The 22,769-nt window shown below is 41.7% G+C and overlaps 1 protein-coding gene across 1 annotated transcript in view; it reads left to right on the top strand.

Moving 5' to 3' along the window:
* The window catches only part of TMED10 (transmembrane p24 trafficking protein 10), a 46,524-nt gene that overhangs the window by 9,959 nt on the left and 13,796 nt on the right, over positions 1-22,769 (top strand). The window contains exons 2-3 of the mRNA XM_012438067.2: positions 14,336-14,447; positions 19,254-19,327. Of these exons, the coding sequence (XP_012293490.1) occupies positions 14,336-14,447; positions 19,254-19,327 (186 nt within the window). The remainder of the gene's footprint in view (positions 1-14,335; positions 14,448-19,253; positions 19,328-22,769) is intronic.

Genomic DNA, 22,769 nt, shown 5'->3' with positions numbered 1-22,769 from the left:
ATGCTGTAGTTTTCAGATTATTTTGTTTGAAATTACTGTATATCAGATTTTTTATTACTGGTATCTGTACTGAGGTCTGTTCTGTGCTGACAAGGAGAAAGAATAGGATGCTTTGGCCAGGCGTGTTGGCACACACCTATAATCCTAGCACTTTGGGAGGCTGAGGCAGGTGGATCACAAGGTCAGGAGATCGAGGCCATCCTGGCCAACCTGGTGAAATCCTGTCTCTACTAAACATACAAAAATTAGGCTGGTGTGGTGACATGCGCCTATAGTCTTAGCTACTCAGGAGGCCAAGGCAGGAGAATCACTTGAACCCAGGAGGCAGAGGTTGCAGTGAGCCGAGATCTTGCCACTGCACTCCAGCCTGGGCAACAGAGCAAGACTGTGTCTAAAAAAAAATAAAAAATAAAAAATAGGATACTTGTTGCTCATTCATCAAAACAAGCCATCCTTCTTATCAATAACTATCCCATGAACCCTTACTTAGGCCAGACTTTTTCTGTAGGGAAAAATACAGCCCTTTCAGTGTGAATTTAATGTGATTATTCTCCACCGGGTTAGAAACAGGTCAATAAATAGATTGTTCAGTACAGAAGGCTAATTGGTACATTAACATTCAATAATTTAATTTCTTTTTTTGTATTATGTACAAAATTTCTAGCTTTTGTGTTTCCTTCTCCATAAATTAAAGGATATATTACTCCATTTAAATCTATGTTTGTAAACAGTTATCTGCAGCCTTCCCTGTTTTGAACTGATCTAGAGAAGGGGGCTGCTTCCAGTTTGAAATTGCTACACTCTGTCTTTATGATGACTTCTGAAGACTGAGTCTGGTTTCTAGGAAAGTGGAACAAATATATAAAGGTAACCTAGTGGGGGTGCAGTAACTTGTATGCTGTTTCTTGTGTGAATTGCTGACTGGTAGTTTGATCCTGAGCCATTGCCCCCATATGCATACGCAGCCTGGCAGCCTGGACAGTAGAGCCCTCTGTGAAATCAGCCAGCTGGCTGCAAACCAGAACTTGGGCTCCCAAACAAGTCTCCGACTTGAGGGAGGTTGATGTCATCTGCTTTATCCTGTGCTCCCAACCTCATTGTTCAACATAAAATGTGGGAAATCAAGGGACTAGTTGTTAAGAAAGAACAAGACTTTGTCTGTGCCTAGAATAAAAGGGTCACGCTGAAGGTTTTTACCGTAAATAACTTTGGAACAGTATGAAAAAAAACATTTGATCTGGCTTCACCCCCGCGGTAGTATTGTTAGGGCAGCAACTGGTCTTTCCTTCTCATTCCCCTCCTTTCCTCCCTTTCTCCCCGCCCCTCCTCCCCCAAGTGAAGCATGACGTATTGCCTATGTTAAGTTAATGTAGCAAATGCTGATAGAAGCAGGAAGAGAGCATCTATCCATTATGCCAGTGCCTGGAAATTTTCTATTTCTGGTTTTCAGCATTTCTAGAAAAAGCCTCCCAGCCTCCTTGATCATATTTTAGCTTAAGCAATACTTCTGTAGTATGCTATACCATCAGTGAATTGTGCTAGAAATTTGAAAGAATTTAGTGTTGCCAAATGCTGCCTTTCTAAGTTTGACTTTGTTCTGGGTAAAATCTAGATGTGATCCTTTGATTTCAGGAATATACTTGATAGACTTTGTACATGCTTTTGTTTAAAAGATCAGCTGACATCCATTGTATGCCCATTAAATATAAAACCTAGGCCATCAGAGTTCATATTTTTCATTTTTGAGATACAGTGATCCCTTTTTTTTTTTTTTTTTGAGGCAGAGTTTTGCTCTTATTACCCAGGCTAGAGTGCAAATGGCATGATCTCAGCTCACCACAACCTCTGCCTCCCAGGTTCAAGTGATTTTCCTGCCTCATCCTCCCAAGTAGCTGGGATTGCAGGCATGCGTCACCATGCCCAGCTAATTTTGTATTTTTAGTAGAGACGGGGTTTTGCCATGTTGGTCAGGCTGGTCTCGAACTGCCGACCTCAGGTGATCTGCGCATCTCAGGTGATCCGCTCACCTCAGCCTCCCGAAGTGCTAGGCTTACAGGGGTGAGCCACTGCACCCGGCCCAGTGGTCCCTTTTGAAAGTGTTTCTGATACTATTTTTCTATTTAAAACCATAGTGTCTTTAATGAGTTGGTGTTCTTTTTGCCTTTTTATATCTTAGGGGATTAGGCCCTTTGGCTCAGTATTTACTTGTGAATTCTTATGAAGTAAAGCATGGAGATAATTATATATGCAACCTCAATCTTCTCTCTCTTTCCTTCATATCTAATGTTGGATTCTTCATGTAGTTTATTCCTTATTAAGTTAAAAACCACATATAGGAAAAGCTGGCATCATCTTGGATTTCTCACTGTCTCTTTTTATCAGCTAAAAGGATCAAACATCTGCTTTATTAGGCATTTTGTATCCTTTTATTTTCTAAATCTTGCTGCTGCTTCCTTGAGAGTGTACCTGACTATCCCTTTCTGTTTCCATGCAATAACCATCTGAGCCCTAATCATCCCTGGGTTTAGTGAACATAGCACAATTTATCTATTTTGCCATCCATTAGTACTGTTAGGTTAGAAAATATGGTTAATGGGCCGAACGCGGTGGCTCACGTCTGTAATCCTAGCACTTTGGGAGGCTGAGGCAGATGGATTGCCAGAACTCAGGAGTTTGAGACCAGCCTGGCCAACATGATGAAACCCCACCTCTTCTAAAACTACAAACACACACACATATAAAAGCTGGGCATGGTGGCATGCACCTGTAGTCCTAACTATTCTGGAGGCTGAGGCATGAGAATTGCTTGAACCCAGGAAGCAGAGGTTGCAGGGAGCCAAGATGATGCCACTTCACTCCAGCCTTTATGACAGAGTGAAACTCTGTCTCAAAAAAAAAAAGGAAAGAAAATATGGTTAATGACCTAAATATTTATGGAGTTCTGAATTACCACCAACAAACAGTTACAACAATAATATAACACCTATTGAATGCCTGCTATGTGACCAACACTGTTCCAGGCAGTTTACCTGTGTAACATTTAATCCTCACAGTGGCTGGGCATGGTGGTGTGTCCCCGTAATCCCAGCTACTCAGGAGGCTGACACAAGAGGATCTCTTGAGCCCAGGAGTTCATGACCAGCCTGGGCAACACAGTGATACCCTCTCTAAAAAAAAAAAATCTTCACGATAACCTTATGAAGTATATATAACTGTTGTCCTTGTTTTACAAATGAGGTAGAGGAGTTAAGGAACATGCCCAAGTCTTCACAGCTGGTAAGCAGCATACCTGTGATTTTTTTTTTTTTTTTTTTTTTTTTGAGATGGAGTTTCGCTCTTGTTACCCAGGCTGGAGTGCAATGGCGCGATCTCGGCTCACTGCAACCTCCGCCTCCTGGGTTCAGGCAATTCTCCTGCCTCAGCCTCCTGAGTAGCTGGGATTACAGGCATGCGCCACCATGCCCAGCTAATTTTTTGTATTTTTGGTAGAGACAGGGTTTCACCATGTTGACCAGGATGGTCTCGATCTCTTGACCTCGTGATCCACCCACCTCAGCCCCACAAAGTGCTGGAATTACAGGTGTGAGCCACCGCGCCCGGCCCATACCTGTGATTTGAGCATGGACCAGAAAGTCTGACTCTAGAACCTTACATCTTCAAAGTACTGTGTTGTACTGTCTCTCAGAGAGAGAAAAAGCTAGATATTCCTGTTTCCATTTATTTTTATCCAGTATATAGAGCTACTGCAAAGGACTTGCTGCTGCTTAATTTCTGAGTTAGGAACTACAAGGTTGATGATTATCTTTAATATGTACACATTGTATACTCAGTTTATACCACAGACTGATCATAAACCTGAAGAAGACAGAGTGCAGGTAGGAGCCTCTTTGAAGCAAGTTGCATCTTCAGATTTTCACCAGCTGCACCAAAACTACAAGCTGAGTGACCTCTCCTGCACCCAGAAAAGAATATGTTTTTGCTTTTTTAAAAAGTGAAGTGGCTGGGCGCAGCGGTTCACACCTGTAATCCCAGCACTTTGGGAGGCCGAGGGGGGCGGATCACCCGAGGTCAGGAGTTCGAGACCAACCTGGCCAACATGGTGAAACCCCGACTCTACTGAAAATACAAAAATTAGCCGGGCATGGTGGCGTGCGCCTGTAATCCCAGCTACTCAGGAGGCTGAGGCAGGAGAATGGCTGGAACCTGGGAGGCGGAGGCTGCAGTGAGCCAAGATCATGCCACTGCACTCCAGCCTGGGCAAAAGAGTGAGACTCCGTCTCAAAAAAAAAAAGTGAAGCAAGGGGAACATAGACTGATGGGGTATGGAGCTGACTCAACAAATGAAAGTTATATATGACCTGTGCCAGTGGGAGGACAGAGACTAGTCGCCACCTCTGGATCGTATGGCATTTTACATGAGTAGGTATAGACTTGTCCAAATGAGCTATTTGCATAGACTTCATAAAAAGTAAAAAGTATATGAAAATGTTTGTTTGCTTGCTTGTCTCTGAGTAGACTAAATTTCTTGAGAATTTAGAAGGGGGTATGTGTGTATACATACAGGTTGAGAATCTTATCTGAAATGCATGGGGCCTGAAGTGTCTCAGATTTGGGTGTTTTGGGATTTTGGAATATTTGCACATACATAATGAGATATCTTGGAGATAAGGCCCAAGCCTAAATATGAAATTCCTTTGTTACATATATACTTTATGTACATAGTCTGAAGGTATTTTATACAGTATCTTTAATAATTTTGTGCATGAAACAAAGTTTTGCCTTCGACCCATCACATGCAGTCAGGCGTGAAATTTTTCACTTGTAGTGTTATGTTGGCACTCAAAAAGTTTTGAATTTTAGAGCATTTCAAATTTTTGGATTAGGGATGCTCAATCTGTCTATCTATTTGACTTTATCCTTCTGGATAGTATATTTTTTAGTAAGCTTTTCTTTTTAGAAAGTTTGAGGTTTACAAAAAAATAACAAAGATAGTATAGTTCCCATGTACCCTAGACCCAGTTTCCCTGTTGTTAACATCTTACATTATATGATACAATTGTCGCAATGAATGATCCAGTATTGATACATGATTATTAAGTAACAAAGTCCACACTTTATTCAGATTTTGGTAGTTTTTTAGCTTGTGTCCATTTTTCTGTTCCAGAATCCCATTCTGGATACATTATATTTAGTCATGTCTATTTAGGCTCCTCTAGTTTGTGACAGTTTCTCAGGCTTTCCTTGTTTTTGATGATCTTGTGAGTTTTGTTTTGTTTTTTTGTTTTTGAGATGGAATCTTGCTGTGACCCAGGCTGCAGTGCAGTGGTACGATCTTGGCTCACTACAACCTATGCCTCCTAAGTTCAAGCAATTCTGCCTCAGCCTCCTAAGTGGCTGGGATTACAAGTACCTGCCACCATACCCAGCTAATTTTTGTATTTTTAGTCGAGCTGGAGTTTCACCTTGTTAGCCAGGGTGGTCTCAAACTCCTGACTTTGAGTGATTCACCCACCTCGGCCTCCCAAAGTGCTGGGATTATAGGCATGAGCCACTGTGCCCGGCCTGTGAGTTTTTTTGTTTATGTGTTTGTTTTGAGACAGGGTCTTGCTCTGTCTTCCAGGCTGAAGTGCAGTGACATGATCACAACTCACTGCAGCCTTGACCTCCCAGGATCAGATGATCCTCCTGCCTCAGCTTCCTGATTAGCTAGTACCACAGGCATGCACCACCACACCTAATTTTTAAAAAAATTATTTGTAGAGGCAGGGTCTTCCTGTGTTGCCCTGGCTGGTCTTGAATTCCTGGACTCAAGTGATCCTCCTGCTTCAGCCTCCCAAAGTGCTGGGATTACCAGGTGTGAGCCACTGAGCCTGGCAGACCTTGTGAGTTTTGAGGACCCTGGGCAAGTATTTTGTAGGATGCCCTCTGTTGGGCATTTGTCAGATGCTTTTCTCATGATAAGCTGAGGTTATGGGTTTTGAAGAGGAAGACCACAGAGATAAAGTATCTTTTTTTTTTCTTGTCAAAACCATGATTCACTTGTAAAGTGTCATTTTCATCACTTCACATCAACATGATGTCACTGTTGATACTGCCCTTGATCATTTGGATGAATTAGTGTTTGTCAGGTTTCTTCACAATACAATTATTCTTCTCTTTCCTTTTTTCACCCTTAATGATGTTTTCATCAGTCCACTACAGAGTTACTCTTTTTTCCCCCTTTCTATACTGTGTTTTTTAGAAGGAAGACACTTTATGTAGCCCACACTGAAGGAATGGGGAGTTACGCTTCACCCTCCTTGCGGGTGCCTACATAAATCATTTGAGAATCTTCACGGAAGATTTGTCTCTCTTCATTTATTTACTTAATCATTTATATGTAAGTGTAGATTCATGGATATTTATTGTGTACTTTGGATTATAAACCAATACTATATTTGGTTGCCATAATTGTTTCAGCTTTAGCTATTGGGAGCTCTTTTGATCCGCTCCTGTGTCCCTTTGACACACACCCATTCTTGTATTTTTTGGATTTTGGTTTTTGTTTGTTTGCTTATTTGTTTGTTTTGAGACAGAGCCTTGCTCTGTCGCCCAGGTTGGAGTGCAGTGGTGCAATCTCCTCCCGGATTCAAGTGATTCTCATGCCTCAGCCTCCCAAGTAGCTGGAATTACAGGTGGGTGCCACCTTGCCCAGCTAATTTTTGTATTTTTAGTAGAGAGGTGGTTTCTCCATGTTGGCCAGGCTGGTCTCAAACTCCTGACCTTAAATGATACCCCGACTTTGACCTCTGGTTTTTGTTTTTGAACACCTTCTTACTTCTGCACTATAAGATGCTCCAGGCTCATTTTGTACATTTCCTTCCTCAGTCTTAGGATCATTTCTCCAAGGAGCCCTGGTGGCTTTTTTTTTTTTTTTTTCAATGCAGTTATGGTACCAAGTGGCCAAAAGTAGTCCCATTCTTCCTGCAACTTTAGAGTAAGTCTGGAATTCTTTGAGCAGCAGGAGTGGTAGTGCATAGGGGCCGGGCAGAGAACCAGGTCTCAACTCTGCATTAGGTCAGGTCATTCATATTAGGGAGGGTCACTAAAAGCAATCATTTGAACTGTACTTCTATCTTTAGCAAGACCATGGTTGAAAATGAAGAGTCTATTAGTTACAGTCCTTTCACGAGGACCTTACTAATAAATTGTTGTTTGTGGTTACTTCCAGGAAAATTGTCCCTGAGATAAATTTGTGAGCTTTCATCAGAAAACAAATGATGTCTCTTTTAGTCTTTTAATTTTGGCTTCCAGAAAACTTAGAACCAAATTTATTATGCAAATATAATTTGCTCAATTCAGGTTCTTGAATAAGACTTGTTTCTTCCATCAGGTGAACTCTATTCCATTTTATTCCTAATTGCCTTGCTGACCTAAGCTACTTATACATCCTTTTGAAGTGTTATCTTGAATGTTTGGTAAAGGAATGAGAGCAGGCTTCAGTAGCAGGATCTGCTGTAAAATCTGTTTCCAGCCACTGCTTAGCACGGTCCAAGAAAATCAAATTCTAAATGAGTTTATCTTCCCAGTTACCTGTCTTCTCACTTCTCACAGGTTCAGTGTGAGTATTCACATACTCTTGACATCACCTACTCTGCATATACAATTATTTTCCTACCTTTTTTTTTTTTTTTTTTTTTTTTAAATGGAGTCTAGCTTTGTTACCCAGGCTGGAATGCAGTGGTACAATCTCAGCTTACTGCAGCCTTCACCTCCCAGGTTCAAGTGATTCTCCTGCCTCAGGCTTCTGAGCAGCTGGAATTACAGGTGCCTGCCACCATGCCCAGCAAATTTTTTATTTTTGGCAGAGATGGGGTTTTGCCATGTTGATCAGGCTGGGCTCAAACTCCTGACCTCAAGTGATCCGCTCGCCTCAGCCTCCCTAAGTGTTGGGGTGACAGGCGTGAGCCACCATGCCTGTCCTCCCTACTTTTTAAGTTGTGAACTTTGGTTTGCCTTTCTTCAGAAGGCAATATCTAGAAACAAATCTTTATTACTTCCCATTTCTTGATATCATATGGGGAAATACTATAGCTTGGTATTACCTTTGTTTAATTAAAGAACATTATGATTAGTATTATAAGTACTTTTATTGTTAGAAGGGAAGAAAAGAATCCTTTTAAGGTTTTGCTATTATAGTAGGTAAAAGTAGCAGTTATTGATTCACCAAGGTGGTTCTCTAGGACAATTTAAGAAGAAAAAAAACCTCCCAATTCTTGAGAAACCAGATGATCTTTAAGGTGATCTGTAATTAGAACATTTTAATTGAAGGAAATTAAACTATCATTTCAGCCTATTAGACTTTGCTGGCTCTGGTTAGTCATTGAGCTTGTCCCAGTTTCCTGTTCCCTAATTTTAGCTACTTGTTTTATGTAATTATGTTGAGGTTGGGGGATATGTTTTTTTTTCTTTAAGACTAATGTCTTGGCTCCTAAATAGCTACAAAGTTATATGAGCTAGATAGGACTACTGATTTTCAGAAAAATCCTGAGATGCTTTAGAATGCCCAAACAGTCCTTATGAGTTAGCCTCACGTGAAAGTTTGGTTGTCAGGTTTCCTGCCTGGATTTCCAAATAGCCAAATCAATTCCCTCATATGGTTGTGTCATCTGAAGGTTACAGGGAGTGTAGACATGTGGAGGCCCTGGGGGAACTTCTGGCATCATCACACGCTATTTCTGGAAGGTAAATTTCTTTTTGATAAAAGGTGCAGGCTGCAGTGGTGGGCCCTTTGCCTTCAGCCTCTTGAAATTTGAGATTTTGCCTTAGAATGAGTCTTTAATAATCTTCAGATGTCATAGAGAGAAGACGCAATGCAAATGGTTCTTCCGTGATTGTAGTTCCTTAGTACAACATGGTGGAGAACAATTTAAATAGTATTTACCCCTTCAGAGTACCAGTTGGAGATGTGATTTTCCTGGAGTTTTTCAGAAAAACATAGCAAATTTATTTTCTTTTTCTTTTTTTTTTTTTTTTTTTGAGACAGAGTTTTGCTCTTTTTGCCCAGGGCTGAAGTACAGTGGCGCAATCTTGGCTCACCACAACCTCTGCCTCTTGGGCTCAAGCAATTCTCCTGCCTCAACCTTCCAAGTAGCTGGGATTACAGGCATGCTCTACCATACCTGGCTAATTTTGTATTTGTAGTAGAGATGGGGGTTTCACCATGTTGGTCAGGCTGGTCTTGAACTCCTGACCTCAGGTAATCCACCTGCCTCAGCCTCCCAAAGTGCTGAAATTACAGGCATGAGCCACCGCGCCTGGCCAACATAGCAGATTTCTTAATTCATTTTGTAAGGTACTTTTAGCAATGCCGTAACATGAATTTTAAGACCTGCATTTAAGCTTCTTTATGATGTAGAGAGACTCCTCTCCTTAAATTAAAAGAAAAAAAAGTTTTTGAAGGACGCTGTTAATATCTTGGAGGAAAATAAAGAGATTATAATCTATTCTTCCAGGAAATAAGGTGATTGGGCAAATGTGTGCCAAATCCCACAAGCCCTGTTAAATTGAGTTGTTGGTCCTAGGCCAATGACTTAGTCTCTTTCCTTACCTTAGCGTGGAGATGATGAAATATATGATGACTCTTTTCAGTACTTTAACCTTGATCCTTATCATAGAAGTGAGTATCTGTGTGGGTCAACTGATTCTAAAGAAAGGAAGAGAGGCACCACACGGATGACTACACATTACTTAGTGATTTGGTTAGTTCGCAGACCTTTTTGACTTATATGTGTGTATCCAAGGTTCTAAAGTACTTTTTGGCTGGGCATGGTGACTCATACCTGTAATCCCAGTGTTTGGGAGACCGAGGTGGGAGGATCACTTGAGCTGAGGAGTTTGAGACCAGCCTGGGCAACATAGGGAGACCCTGTCTCTACAAAAAATAAGACAATTAGTCAGATATGGTGGTGTAAACTGTAGTCCTAGCTAACTGAAAAACTGAGGCAGGAGGGTGGCTTGAGCCTATGAGGTTGAGGCTGCAGTGAGCTGTGATTATGCAACTGCACTCCAGCCTGGGCAACTGCTTGAGCCCACGAGGTCGAGGCTGCAGTGATCTAGTATTTACTACATGATTGTGCCACTGTACTCCAGCCCGGATGACAGAGTAAGGCCCTGTCTCAAAAAAAAAAAAAAATTTAAAAATAAAGTAGTCTTTTTTTATGCTGCGTCTTTCAGTTTATGATTCAGAAAAAGTATCACATGAACAAGAGGCCTTTAGGAATCTTCAAGGCTAAATTTCCCTCGAATATTGTTTAGCTGTTGCTAACTTCAAGGTCTTTACATTGTGGCTGCCTGCTGATCTCTTTAAGGTGGAGAATGCAGACTGATCAGCGCTGTGTTACACCTGAGAGGATTCTTAACTCTGATTTGCACTGATCGAAAGATTCCAAAGATTCTTTTAGTCTTTCTTGGCCTCTATATATTCCACTTTATTCAAACATTTCCTTTTGGGGGAAGGCAGCATGGGATGTGGAAAGAGTGAGTTTTAGACATTTCTCAAATCCACATAACACTATTTATTTTTATTATTTATTTATTTTTTGAGACAGTTTCACTCTTGTCACCCAGGCTGGAGTACAATGGTGTGACCTCGGCTCACTGCACCCTCTGCCTTCCAGGCTCAAGTGATTCTTCTGCCTCAGCCACCCGAGTAGCTGAGATCATGGGCACGCGCCACCATGCCCAGCTAATTTTTGTATTTTTAGTAGAGATGGAGTTTCACTATGTTGGCCAGGCTGGTCTTGAATGCCTGATCTCAGGTGATCCACCCACTTTGGCCTCCCAAAGTGGTGGGATTACAGGTGTGAGCCACCGTGCCTGGCTATTTATTGAGACATGTTCTTACTCTGTTGCCCAGGCTGGTGTGCAGCGGCATAATCACGGCTCACTGCAGTATCGACCTCAGGCTCAAGTAGTCCTCCCATCTCAGCTTCCTGGGTAGCTGGGACCACAGGTGCACGTCGGCTGCACTTAGCTAATTTTATTTTTTGTACAGACGAGATCCCACTATACTACCCAGGCTGGTCTCAAACTCCCGGGCTCAAGTGATCCTCCCACCTTGGCTTCCCAGGGTGCTGGTATTACAAGTGTGTGCCACCATGCCTGACCAACACTATTTATTAACCATGATAATGGACAAGTTACTAAGTTTTCTCATTAGTAAAATAGGGATAACAAGACCAGTTTCCATGGAGTTGTTAAGAAGATTAAAGATTATGTTCGCAAAGTGTATAGCATGATTCTTTAATACTTTTATCTCTCTAGACCACTCAGTTGCAGAACCTCAAGCTCCAATCAGTTCATGCATGTGCCTTTTCTTTGCTTCTGCATCCTGGCTAATAGGTTTTACCACTAGAAATTTGTGGTTCATTATCTTAGCTGAGATCTCAGTGCTATCTAGCAGTCATTCTATGTGATGTTAGTCAGTTTTTTTTCTGTCCTCTGCAGAGGGCAAAATTCTTGGCCCAGAAAAACTTGGTTTTGTTTTGTTTTCCTTGAGATTGTTTTCCAAATGTTGGGATTGGTTGTAAAGATTTAAAAATTAGGAGATTTCAAATAAAAGTTAAAATATCTAGCTTCTCTTGAAAAACTGGATGATCTGAATACCGGAGTGCCATGGTAGTCATTGGCTTTTCCTATGACACAGGCCATCATTTCTAGTTTGCCATGTATGACTTGTGTTGGTTCAGTAGACCCAATATGTTTCTCACTTGATCTCTGTGGGCATTTACTTTTTGTTTTTGTCCTGTAGACTCTACCTCCTTAAAATCCCTCGAACTCTTCAGTTAATGGGCATTTACTCTGTGGGCGTTTACTTTTTGGTTTTGTCCTGTAGACTCTACCTCCTTAAAATCCCTTAAACTCTTCAGTTAATGTGTTACTAAAATTTTTTTTTAATTAAATAAAATTATTTTAATAAAATTTAATAAAATATAAAATTATTTTAATTACGTAAAATCTGTCCCTTTCTCTCTATACTGAAAGCCCTCCTCCTTTCTTACCTGGAGTAGTGTCCCAACCCACCTCCTTATCTCTAGGGTTCTCTCTCTCTCGTCTGTCTTCATAGTACAGGTGGCTTCATCTTAGAGAGTTACTGGCCATATCATGAACTAGAATAGCACATCTCTGAACTAGAATAGCACATAGTAGAGATGTGCTATTCTAGTTCACGATCTGGCCAGTACCTCTCCAGGCACTTAATCTCTCTGGGCCTCAGTTTCCTCCAGTGGAACACGGGGGAAATAATTCTTGCCAGTAGGGTAAGAATTATTCTTACTCCTTGGAAATAACTACTGTTATAAAGTGCTTTTAAATGTATAAGCTTAAATGTGTGCTACTTAATTTTCCTGCTTAAAATTTCCCCTTAAAAGAATTATGTTTTAACAAATAGCATTAGGACATCCAGTTTAATATAATTAAGCCACTATTTTTGTGTTCCACATTGCAAAGTAGCTTCTAGTCTTAAGTGATGAAATGTGCCTTCTACTAAGACAGTCGTGTCCTCTAGAAAAGAAGGCTGAGATCCAGGCTGTTAAATTACCATGGAATTCCCTTGCTTTGTATGTGGGCATTTACTTACCAATGTATGCCCTTTCTTCTGTGCTGATAGGCCATTCTCTGGTAATAGAGCAGCTTTAGCAGAAGAACTAAAGCTAAGGATCTAGAAGAAAGGAGTAATCATTTCTAGAAGCCAAGGATATTTTTGTTTTTTAGGAGAAATTTCTTCTTTTTTTTGTTTGTTTTTTGAGACAGGGTCTTGCTCTGTCACCCAGGCTGCAGTGACAGAGCAGGCTTCCCAGTAGCTGGGACTAGAGGTGCACACCACCAAACTTGGCTAATTTTTGTGTTTTTTGTAGAGGTGAGGTTTTGCCATGTTGCCCAGGCTGGTCTCTAACTCTTGAGCTCAAGCGATCCTCCTGCCTTAGCCTTCCAAAATGTTGGGACTGCAGGCGTGAGCCACCACACCTGGCCAGGAAGTTCTTGTTTGTTTCCTGTGTTTTGCTCCCACTCTACCTAGCCATTGACATAATTAACATGAAATTTGCAGGAATAGATCTCCTGGCTTTTCTTCTGTATGCATTCCTTTTTTTCCTGCTGTCCTTGTATCGTATGTCCTAATTTTATTCTCCACCCACAACCCTTCCCTATCAAATTTGTTTTTATAGAAGAAATGTGTTTTTATATATCTTTGTCACTCTTGTATAATCTTTTGATAATTGTCTACTTTCATTTTTGTGACATGTCCCTCTACAGGGAATGATACTAGTCTGCATTCTATAAAGTGAGTTTTTGCAAATAAATCCAATGTATATAACTTGGAGCATTGGCTAGATTAACTTTTTGGTATGGTAAGACATCCTATAGCAGCAACAGATTTTAGCCCACAATGTGATTAGAATATTTGAATGAATGAAATTTGCTGTATTTGGATTTAATCTTCTTTTTTTTTTTTAATTGCATTTTAGGTTTTGGGGTACATGTGAAAAACATGCAAGGTTGTTGCATAGGTGCATACGTGGCAGTATGATTTGCTGCCTCCCTCCCCTTCACCTATATCTGGCATTTCTCCCCATGCTATCCCTCCCCAACTCCCCACCCCCCCCCCCGCTATCCCCCCTCCCCCCCAACAGACCCCCGTGTATAGTGCTCCCTTCCCTGTGTCCATGTGTTCTCCTTGTTCAACACCCGCCTATGAGTGAGAACATGTGGTGTTTGATTTTGTGTTCTTGTGTCAGTTTGCTGAGAATGATGTTTTCCAGGTTCATCCATGTCCCTACGAAGGATGTGAACTCCTCGTTTTTAATGGCTGCATAATATTCCATGGTGTATATGTGCCACATTTTTCCTGTCCAGTCTATCATCGATGGGCATTTGGGCTGGTTCCAGGTCTTTGCTATTGTAAACTGTGCTGCAATGAACATTCGTGTGCATGTGTCCTTATAGTAGAACGATTTATAATCCTTTGGATATATGCCCAGTAATGGGATTGCTGGGTCAAATGGAATTTCTATTTCTAGGTCCTTGAGGAATCGCCACACTGTTTTCCCCAGTGGTTGAACTAATTTACACTCCCACCAACAGTGTAAAAGTGTTCCTATTTCTCCACATCCTCTCCAGCATTGGATTTAATCTTCTAATTCAGTTTTTGTCTTTCGGGATGGTTGGAACGTAGTCATCATAATGACTATCAATTGTCTTTCATAGGTAGTGTCTCTGTCTCCCCAGTTTCTGCAAATTCTCTTCCTGAGTGTTATTTGCTGCCTATGCCTGTTCTTACTACTTACCTTATTTTTAGATCACAGATTCTGCTGGCCATATTCTCTACTCCAAAGAGGATGCAACCAAGGGGAAATTTGCCTTTACCACTGAAGATTATGACATGTTTGAAGTGTGTTTTGAGAGCAAGGGTGAGTAACCAGAGTGTTTCCCTGGATTAAAAATCTTCTCCAACTCTAGTGCTCCTTATTACAGTCAGCACTTAATATCTAGTTTCCTTCATATGTTTATTCTGATTTGGAGACCTGTTACCTTGTAGTCTTTGGAGCACCTTTTAAAAGGTCATCTAAGTGGAATAAAAGATTGAATAGGTGGAACAAGAGAATTTTTAGGGCAGTAAAAATACTCAGTATGGTACTGTAATAGTAGATTCATGTCATTATATGTTTGTCCAAACATTACATTTGGAATGTACACCAAGAGTGAATCCTAATATAAACTATGGGCTTCGGTTGATAATTATGTGTCCATGTAGGTTCATCATTTGTAACAAATGTACCACTGTGGTGGGAAATGATGATAATGGGGGAGGCTATGCGTTGGTAAGGGATCATGGGGTAAGGTATGCATTGGATATGGGTAAGGGGAAGAGGGATATGGGAAATCTTTGTACCTTCCTCTCAGTTTTGTTGTGAACCTAAAACTGCTCTAACAAAATGAAGTCTTAAAAAAAAAAAAAAAGAAAGCTGGGCTTGGGCTCATGCCTATAATCCCAGCACTTTGGGAGACCAAGGCAGGCATATCACTGAAGGTTAGGAGTTTCAGACCAGCCTAGCCAACATGGTGAAACCCTGTCTCTACTAAAAAAAAAAATTAGCTGGGTGTGGTGGTTCATGCCTGTAATCCCAGCTACTCGGAAGGCTGAGGCAGGAGAATCACTTAAACCCAGAAGATGGAAGTTGCAGTAAGCAAGATTTTGCCACTGCACTCCAGCCTGGGCAACAGAGTGAGACTGTGTCTCAAAAAAATAAACAGTAGCAACAGCCAAAGAAAAAAACTGGCTGAGCATGGTGACTCATGCCTGTAATCCCATGCACTTTGGGAGGCCAAGGCAGGCAGATTACCTGAGGTCAGGAGTTCAAGACTAGGCTGGCCAACATGTGAAACCCCATCTCTACTAAAAATACAAAAAATTAGCTGAGTGTGGTGGCGCATGCCTGTAATCCCAGCTCTTGGGAGGCTGAGGCAGAAGTGCCTGACAGTTCTCTGTGCAAGAGACTATATAGACTTGACTCTGACCATTCTGAGAAATGGTTGTTAGGTGATTTTGTTGTGCATATATCAAGTGTACTTACCCAAACCTAGATGGTTTAGCCTACTACCCACCTTGGCTATATTGCTCCTAGGCTACAAACCTGCACAGCATGTGACTGTACTGAATACTGTAGGCCATTGGAACACAATGGTATTTGTGTATCTAAACATAGTAAAGATTTAGTAAAAATACGGTATTATAATAATCTTATGGGACCACCTTCATATATGCAGTTCATCCTTCACTGAACTATCTTTATGCAGTGCATGACTGTACTGTGCTGTGACAATCAGGGAGGTAGTTGGAAGACTGTAAGTAAGAAGACAGCCTGATCATTTGGACCAGGTGGGGCTGGGAACTGCTTGGGTTTCACAACTTTTTCAATGAGGAAGGAAAAGCAAAAATTTGCATTACATCTTCTATGGGCAATGTCATAATCAGGATTACACATCGGATTTGGGAGAACAGAACACTCTGGGTACCACGTTTTGTTTGGAGATTTGTTGTTTTCATGCTCAGAAGACATCCTGTGACTTGTCTTACTTTGTTCTCAGTCTTACCCTGTGCAGTCTTATTTATATTTCTCTTGCTTTCAAATTAATCTTTGCAGTCTATCCAAAAGATGTTCTTTTTTTAAATTTATTTTAACCCAGCAACATTCTTGGATTTTTTAAAAAATATTTTATTTTATTTTATTTTTTTAAGACAGAGTCTTGCTCTGTCACCCAAGTTTAAGTGCAGTGGCGCTATCTTGGCTCTCTGCAACCTCCGCCTCCCGGGTTCAAGCGATTCTCATTCCTCAGCCTCCGGAGTAACTGGAACTACAGGCATGTGCTACCGTGCCTAGCTAATTTTTGTATTTTGTTTGTTTGTTTGTTTTTGTTTTTTGAGACAGTCTCGCTTTGTCACCCAGGCTGGAGTGCAGTGGCATGATCTCGGCTCACTGCAACTTCCACCTCCCGGGTTCAAGCAATTCTCCTGCCTCAGCCTCCTGAGTAGCTGGGATTATAGGTGCGTGCTGCCACACCTGTCTTATTTTTTTTTGTATTTTTAGTAGAGATGGGGTTTCACCGTGTTGATCAGGCTGGTCTGGAACACCTGACCTTGTTATCCGCCCACCTCAGCCTCCCAAAGTGCTGGGGATTGCAGACGTGAGCCACCACGCCCGGCCAACTTTTGTATTTTTAGTAGAGATGGGTTTTGCCATGTTGGCCAGGCTGGTCTCCATCTCCTGACCTCAAGTGATCCACCTGCCTCAGCCTCCCAAAGTGCTGGGATTACAGGTGTGAGCTACCGTGCCCAGTCCAAAAGAAGTTCTTTACTGTCTTTCAAACATGCCATACTCCAGTTTTAATTTCTGAGTCTTTGCTCATGCTTTGCCATCTGCCTAGAGTACTTTGCCTAAGCCCTGCCTTTAGGCGTTCCCTCTTTAGTGAAGTCTGTCCACAACTACTGTCTTCCCTCCTCTTACCTTTGCTCCATATTGGGATTGTCTGAACCAATTCCTTTGGCTTAAAATTTTACATTGCTTTGAATTTTCACCATAGCTGTTTTGTGTATATGTCTTAAATCCCAATTGAATTATTTAAAGGCAGAGATTGTATCCTGTCTTAGTCCATTTTGTGCTGCTGTAACAGAACATCACAGACTGGGTAATTTATAAACAGTAGAAATTTATTTGGTTTATGGTTCTGGAGCCCAGAAAGTCCAAGATCAAGGGACCACATCTGGTGAGGGAGGGCCTTCTTGCTGTGTCACAATAACATGGCAGAAGGTATCACATGGCGAGAGAATGCACAGGAGAGCAAGAGGAGGCTGAACTCACTTTTATAACAAACCTACTCCTATGATAATGACATTAATTGATTGATGAGAGCAGAGTCCTCATGACCTAATCAGTTCTTTTTTTGAGATGCAGTCTCGCTTGTCACCCAGGCTGGAGTGCAGTGGTGGGATCTTGGCTCTCTGCAGCCTCCACCTTCTGAGTTCGAACCATTCTCCTGCCCCAGCCTCCTGAGTAGCTGGGACTACAGGCACCCACCACCATGCCTGGCTAATTTTTGTATTTTTGTAGAGACAGGGTTTTACACATGTTGGCCAGGATGGTCTCAATCTCCTGACCTCGTGATCTGTCCACCTCGGCCTCCCAAAGTGAACCACCACAAGGGACCCGACCTAATCAGTTCTTAAAGGTCCTACCTCTTGTTCGGGCACAGTGGCTCATGCCTGTAATCCCAGCACTTTGGGAGGCTGAGGCAGGAGGACCGTTTGAGCCCAGGAGTTCCAGATCAGCCTGGAAAATATAGCAAGACCCTGTCTCTACAAAAAATATAAAAATTAGCTGGGTGTGGTGACTCACACCTGTAGTCCCAGCTACATGAGAAGCTGAAGCAGGAGGATCACTTGAGCCCAGGAGTTCAAGCCTACAGTGAGCCATGATGATGCTGCTGCACTCCAGCTTGGAGGACCGAGCAAGAACCTGTCTCAAAAAAAATTTTTTAAATAAGTATATAAAATTAAATGTTCTACCTCTCAACACTCTTGCATTGGGGATTAAGTTTCCAACACATGAACTTTGAGAAGGATGCATTTAAGCTGTATCCTATCCCTTTAAAATCTCTAGCACAGTTCTAGTACTTAGTGAGTTCTCAATGAGTAGTTACTGAGTTGACTTCAGTTCATTTCAGAAAACTTCCAGTGTCTCTCAGGCATCAGAGGGTACAGTACCATTAATTGTGGCTTATGGTCTCAGGAACCCCAGTGCTTAAGTGGCACTATGCTTCCTAAAGCTTCTAATTTCATGCAGGTAGTTTTAAATTTTATAACTAGGTGAATGCCAGGGCATCGGGGCTGAACAGTTTTCTGGTGCTCTTTGGATCTTTTCCTTTCTCCTACTTGATGGTTTAAGATTAGAATGCCTCTTTGATCCAGCTGAATCAGATTGACTCTTCTAACATGAACTCTTTCTATTACAAGAATCATCCCTAAGATTTGAACTCTTATTGTAAAGTTTTTTTTTCCCCTCGAGCTGTTGTAACTCTTTTAAGGGCTTAGTGGGAATAGCTCTGTAACATTTTATTCATCTGCTGAAATAAGGGATACATTGATCACAGTGTTTGAGTGGAATATTAGATAAAACTTGTGCTCTTTTCAGTGCTCAGATTTTTATTAAGTAAATCCAAGCTTAGGCACATATCCGATAATCCTAATTCATTATGGCCTTCCCTCAAAATTTGACAGGGCAACCTTTTCAGATTTGGAAATATGCATTTTCAGCCCAAGTTAGTGCCCACTATCTCTTGATTTATATGCCAATCAATTTCACACTGTTTTGATTTTTGAGTTTTATTTCTCAATTCAATAAGCCTATGTGTTTTCTCTTCTGCTGTTCTGTTCCTCTGTAGCAGTTGCAGTATCTTGTGTCCTTGCCTGCTCAAAGATATTTGCCAGCAGCATGTTCTTGTTGCTTTCCGGTACCCCGCACAGATAGAGGCTTTGTCTGGAATGTTTGTGATTTTAGCCAGAGCCAGGAATTTTCTGCAACTGAGCAGGGGGAGGAGTTGTGGCTGTTTCCCTCTATTGAGTGTGTAGGGGTTCAGGGGAGGGAGGGCGGGTGGGTGGGTGGGTAATTTCCCGGAATTTTAAGTATTCCACACAATGAATCCTTTTATTTCTTTCTCAGGAACAGGGCGGATACCTGACCAACTCGTGATCCTAGACATGAAGCATGGAGTGGAGGCAAAAAATTACGAAGAGGTATGTCCTACAGTAACAGCCAGAAGAGGCAGCAGTGTGCTGTGCTGTGAGGTTTCTGTGACCTCGCCAGGCCCACAGGCTGTGCTTTGCCCAAAAGGCTGTGGTTTCTTAGCAGTCATGTGACAGCCAGCCATGATCTTACTGATAAAAAAGTTGTATTAACAGCCTTGAACAGTAATTCTGGCTGTGCTGTCAGCCAAAGGACTGAACTCACTGTCCCACAGAAATGTTGGTTTGGTAAAACACTCAAGCATATGGCATTAGTTCTCTCTCTCTTTTTTTTTTTTTTTTTGAGACAGAGTCTTGCTTTGTTGCCCATGCTAGAGTGCAGTGGTGTGATCTCAGCTCACTGCAACCTCTGCCTCCCGAGTTCAAGCAATTCTTCTGCCTCCTAAGTTCAAGCGATTCTCCTGCCTCAGCCTCCCGAGTAGCTGGGACTACAGGCACTTGCCACCACGCCTGGCTAATTTTTTATTTTTAGTAGAGATGAGGTTTCACCACATTGGCCAGGCTGGTCTCCAATTCCTTACCTTGTGATCCCCCTGCCTCAGCCTCCCAAAGTGCTAGGATTACAGGTGTGAGCCATTGCACCCGGCCGGCATTACTTCTGAGACAGAAACTAAAGATGTGTGTGTGGAGAGAAAGAGAGAGATTGATTTTAAAATGTTTAAAACTGGAATTCAGTTATTTGTTAATGCCCAAGATTAAGAAAAGTGATTTGTTTTTAATTCCTAAGACTTTTTTCCAAAGACCAGCGGTTGTTTCTATCTATCTGTCTGTCTGTCTATCTATCTATCTATCTATCTATCTATCTATCTATATCTAGGGCATGGATTCAGTGCTGTTTAGTCTTCAACAAGTGTTCTGTCTTTGGGAAATAACAATAGTCAAAGATAGTTTTCAGTTACAATAATTTCAAACTTATAAGAGGGCAGGATGGAGGAAAAAGCTGCAAGAGACTAAGAATGGTGTTAATAGAAATTTGATGCTGATAGGAAGTATTTATTATAGAGTAATAAAAACTGACATTTATTTGGGTGACAGGGAGATGGAGGTGTGCACAGAATGAGGAGAAGGGCAACAGCTTTTTTCATCTCTGTGCGAGACTTTGGGGGCAGCACAAAAGCGTTCTTCAAACGAAGGGCACCTTTGAAAAACCACCAGAACTATTTAAGACTAGAGAATTGATCTTTACAGAAAGATAAGAGTATTTTTACCCAGCAGAACAGAATCTGAGGGCATGAAGGAGGAGTGGGGTACAGGAAATAGAATTGACTTTTGAAGAATGCGAACCAAGAAAATGAAGGAAAATTGGTTTAAGTGATTGAGGAAAATTGTCTAGGAATAGTGGAACAGAAGTTGCTCTCTCTTTGGTCAGGACTTTGGAAGGAAAATATCCTAAAATGGAAGAAGATTGGAAGTGACTGTGTAATTCTGCAACAGGAAGTAGCACAATTGCAGCTCTTCCTTGTTCAGATCCTCAGTTGAATGAAACTAGGTAGTGTTATTTAGAGGCAGTAAGTAGGAGCAAGTGATACAGTTGTGAATGGGTGACAATTCCCGGTAGAGACAAGTTGTTTGTTTCTGTTTCCAGGCTAGTTTAATTTAAATAAATAAAACCAAAAAACTTCTTTATTTGATGAATTTCAGAGTAAATTGAAAAATCTTTTTAAACCTTCATGATTCAGAAGAATCTTAATTATATCTTAATTATATTTATATAAGATTATGTTCAAGTGCTTTTGTAAGATATAAACACTAGGGAAAATGTTGTCATTATTATGAGATGGAAGAATAGGTAAAATGATTTCCAGTTTGTGGTTACTGCTTCTGTTCCCCAACTGTGGACCATTCTCAGTTGAATTTGTACTCTGCGGAATTTTACCTGTTGTGGTTTTTTTCTCCAACATGATGGCTGTTGGTATTTATTAAATAACAACACATCAATGCCCTATTAGACAGTAGACATAGTTCCCCTGAAAAATCAGAGGACATTATTGTGGGTTTATATGAAGAATGCTTTAGACAAAGTTGTTGTATAGCATTTTAAAACCCCTATACCTCCTGGAATTTCCATCATCCTTGGACTTTATAGACATTAGGAAAGGGGCTTATCTTTCCTGACCTTTTGCTTAACCCAAGAGGGGAATCCCTAGCCCAAAGGAAACTACGGTGCTTCCTTTGCCTGCTTCCTGCTTCACATGTCTGACATGTCCTAAGCCGTTTTTTACGCATGTAGTTACAACACAGCTCCAAAGTTCTGCTTCTTAATCAAGAAACTCCTCCCCACTACTGTCTTTAACATCTCTCCCCACCCTCCTACCCCTCCCCGCATGTCCCCCAACAGCAAACCAGATTGATGCAGAAGAGGAATGGCTATGACGCAGTCCAAGAACCAGCCCTTTCTTCAGTCTGCAGCAAGGCTCCCTTGAACCTTCCTTAGAAGTGACTGTTAGCTAGCTGGGCGCAGTGGCTCACGCCTGTAATCCCAGCAGTTTGGGAGGCCAAGGTGGGCAGATCACCTGAGGTCAGGAGTTCAAGACCAGCCGGACCAACTTGGCGAAAACCCCATCTCTATTAAAAATACAAAAATTAGCCGGGCGTGGTGGCAGGCACCTCTAGTCCCAGCTACTCAGGAAGCTGAAGCAAGAGAATCGCTTGAACCCGAGAGACAGAGGTTGCAGTGAGCTGAGATCTCACCACTGCACTCCAGCCTGTGCAAGAGTGCAGTGAGACTCTATCTCAGAGAGAGAGAGAAAGTGAAAAGAAAAGGAAAGAAATGGGCTGTTACTTGTCTCTGAGCTAATATCTGTGACAAGAACACACATCACAGAAGCACTTTGGGCCGGGTGTGTTGTAATCTCAGCCTGTAATCCCAGCACTTTGAAAGGCTGAGGTGGGCAGATCACCTGAGGTCAGGAATTCAAGATCAGCCTGACCAACTTGGCGAAAACCCCATCTCTACTAAAAATACAAAAATTAGCCAGGCTTGGTGGCAGGCATCTGTAGTCCCAGCTACTCAGGAGGCTGAAGCAAGAGAATCACTTGAGCCCGGGATATGGAGGTTTCAGTGAGCCGAGATCACACCACTGCACTCCAGCCTCTGTAAGAGTGCAGTGAGACTCCATATCAAAACAAAACAAAACAAAACAAAAAAACAGAAAAAGAAAGAAATGGCTGTTAGTTGTCTCTGAGCTAATATCTGTGACAAGAACACAGATCATAGAAGCACTGGGCTAGGTGCGGTGTAATCCCAGCCTGTAATCCCAGCACTTTGAAAGGCTGATGTGAGCAGATCACCTGATATCAGGAGTTCGAGACCAGGCTGGCCAACGTGGTGAAACCCTGTCTCTACTAAAAATACAAAAATTTGCTTGTAATCCCTGCTACTCAGGAGGCTGAGGCAGGAGAATCGCTTGAACCCAAGAAGCGGAAGTTGCAG

This window comes from Aotus nancymaae, unplaced genomic scaffold (assembly GCF_030222135.1).
Source record: "Aotus nancymaae isolate 86718 unplaced genomic scaffold, 86718_ANA_hifiasm-v0.15.2.pri h1tg000011l, whole genome shotgun sequence".
In the NCBI taxonomy this organism is placed as follows: domain Eukaryota; kingdom Metazoa; phylum Chordata; class Mammalia; order Primates; family Aotidae; genus Aotus; species Aotus nancymaae.
The sequence above is the reverse complement of the archived record's forward strand: the minus strand, read 5'-3'. Positions and strand labels throughout refer to the sequence as shown.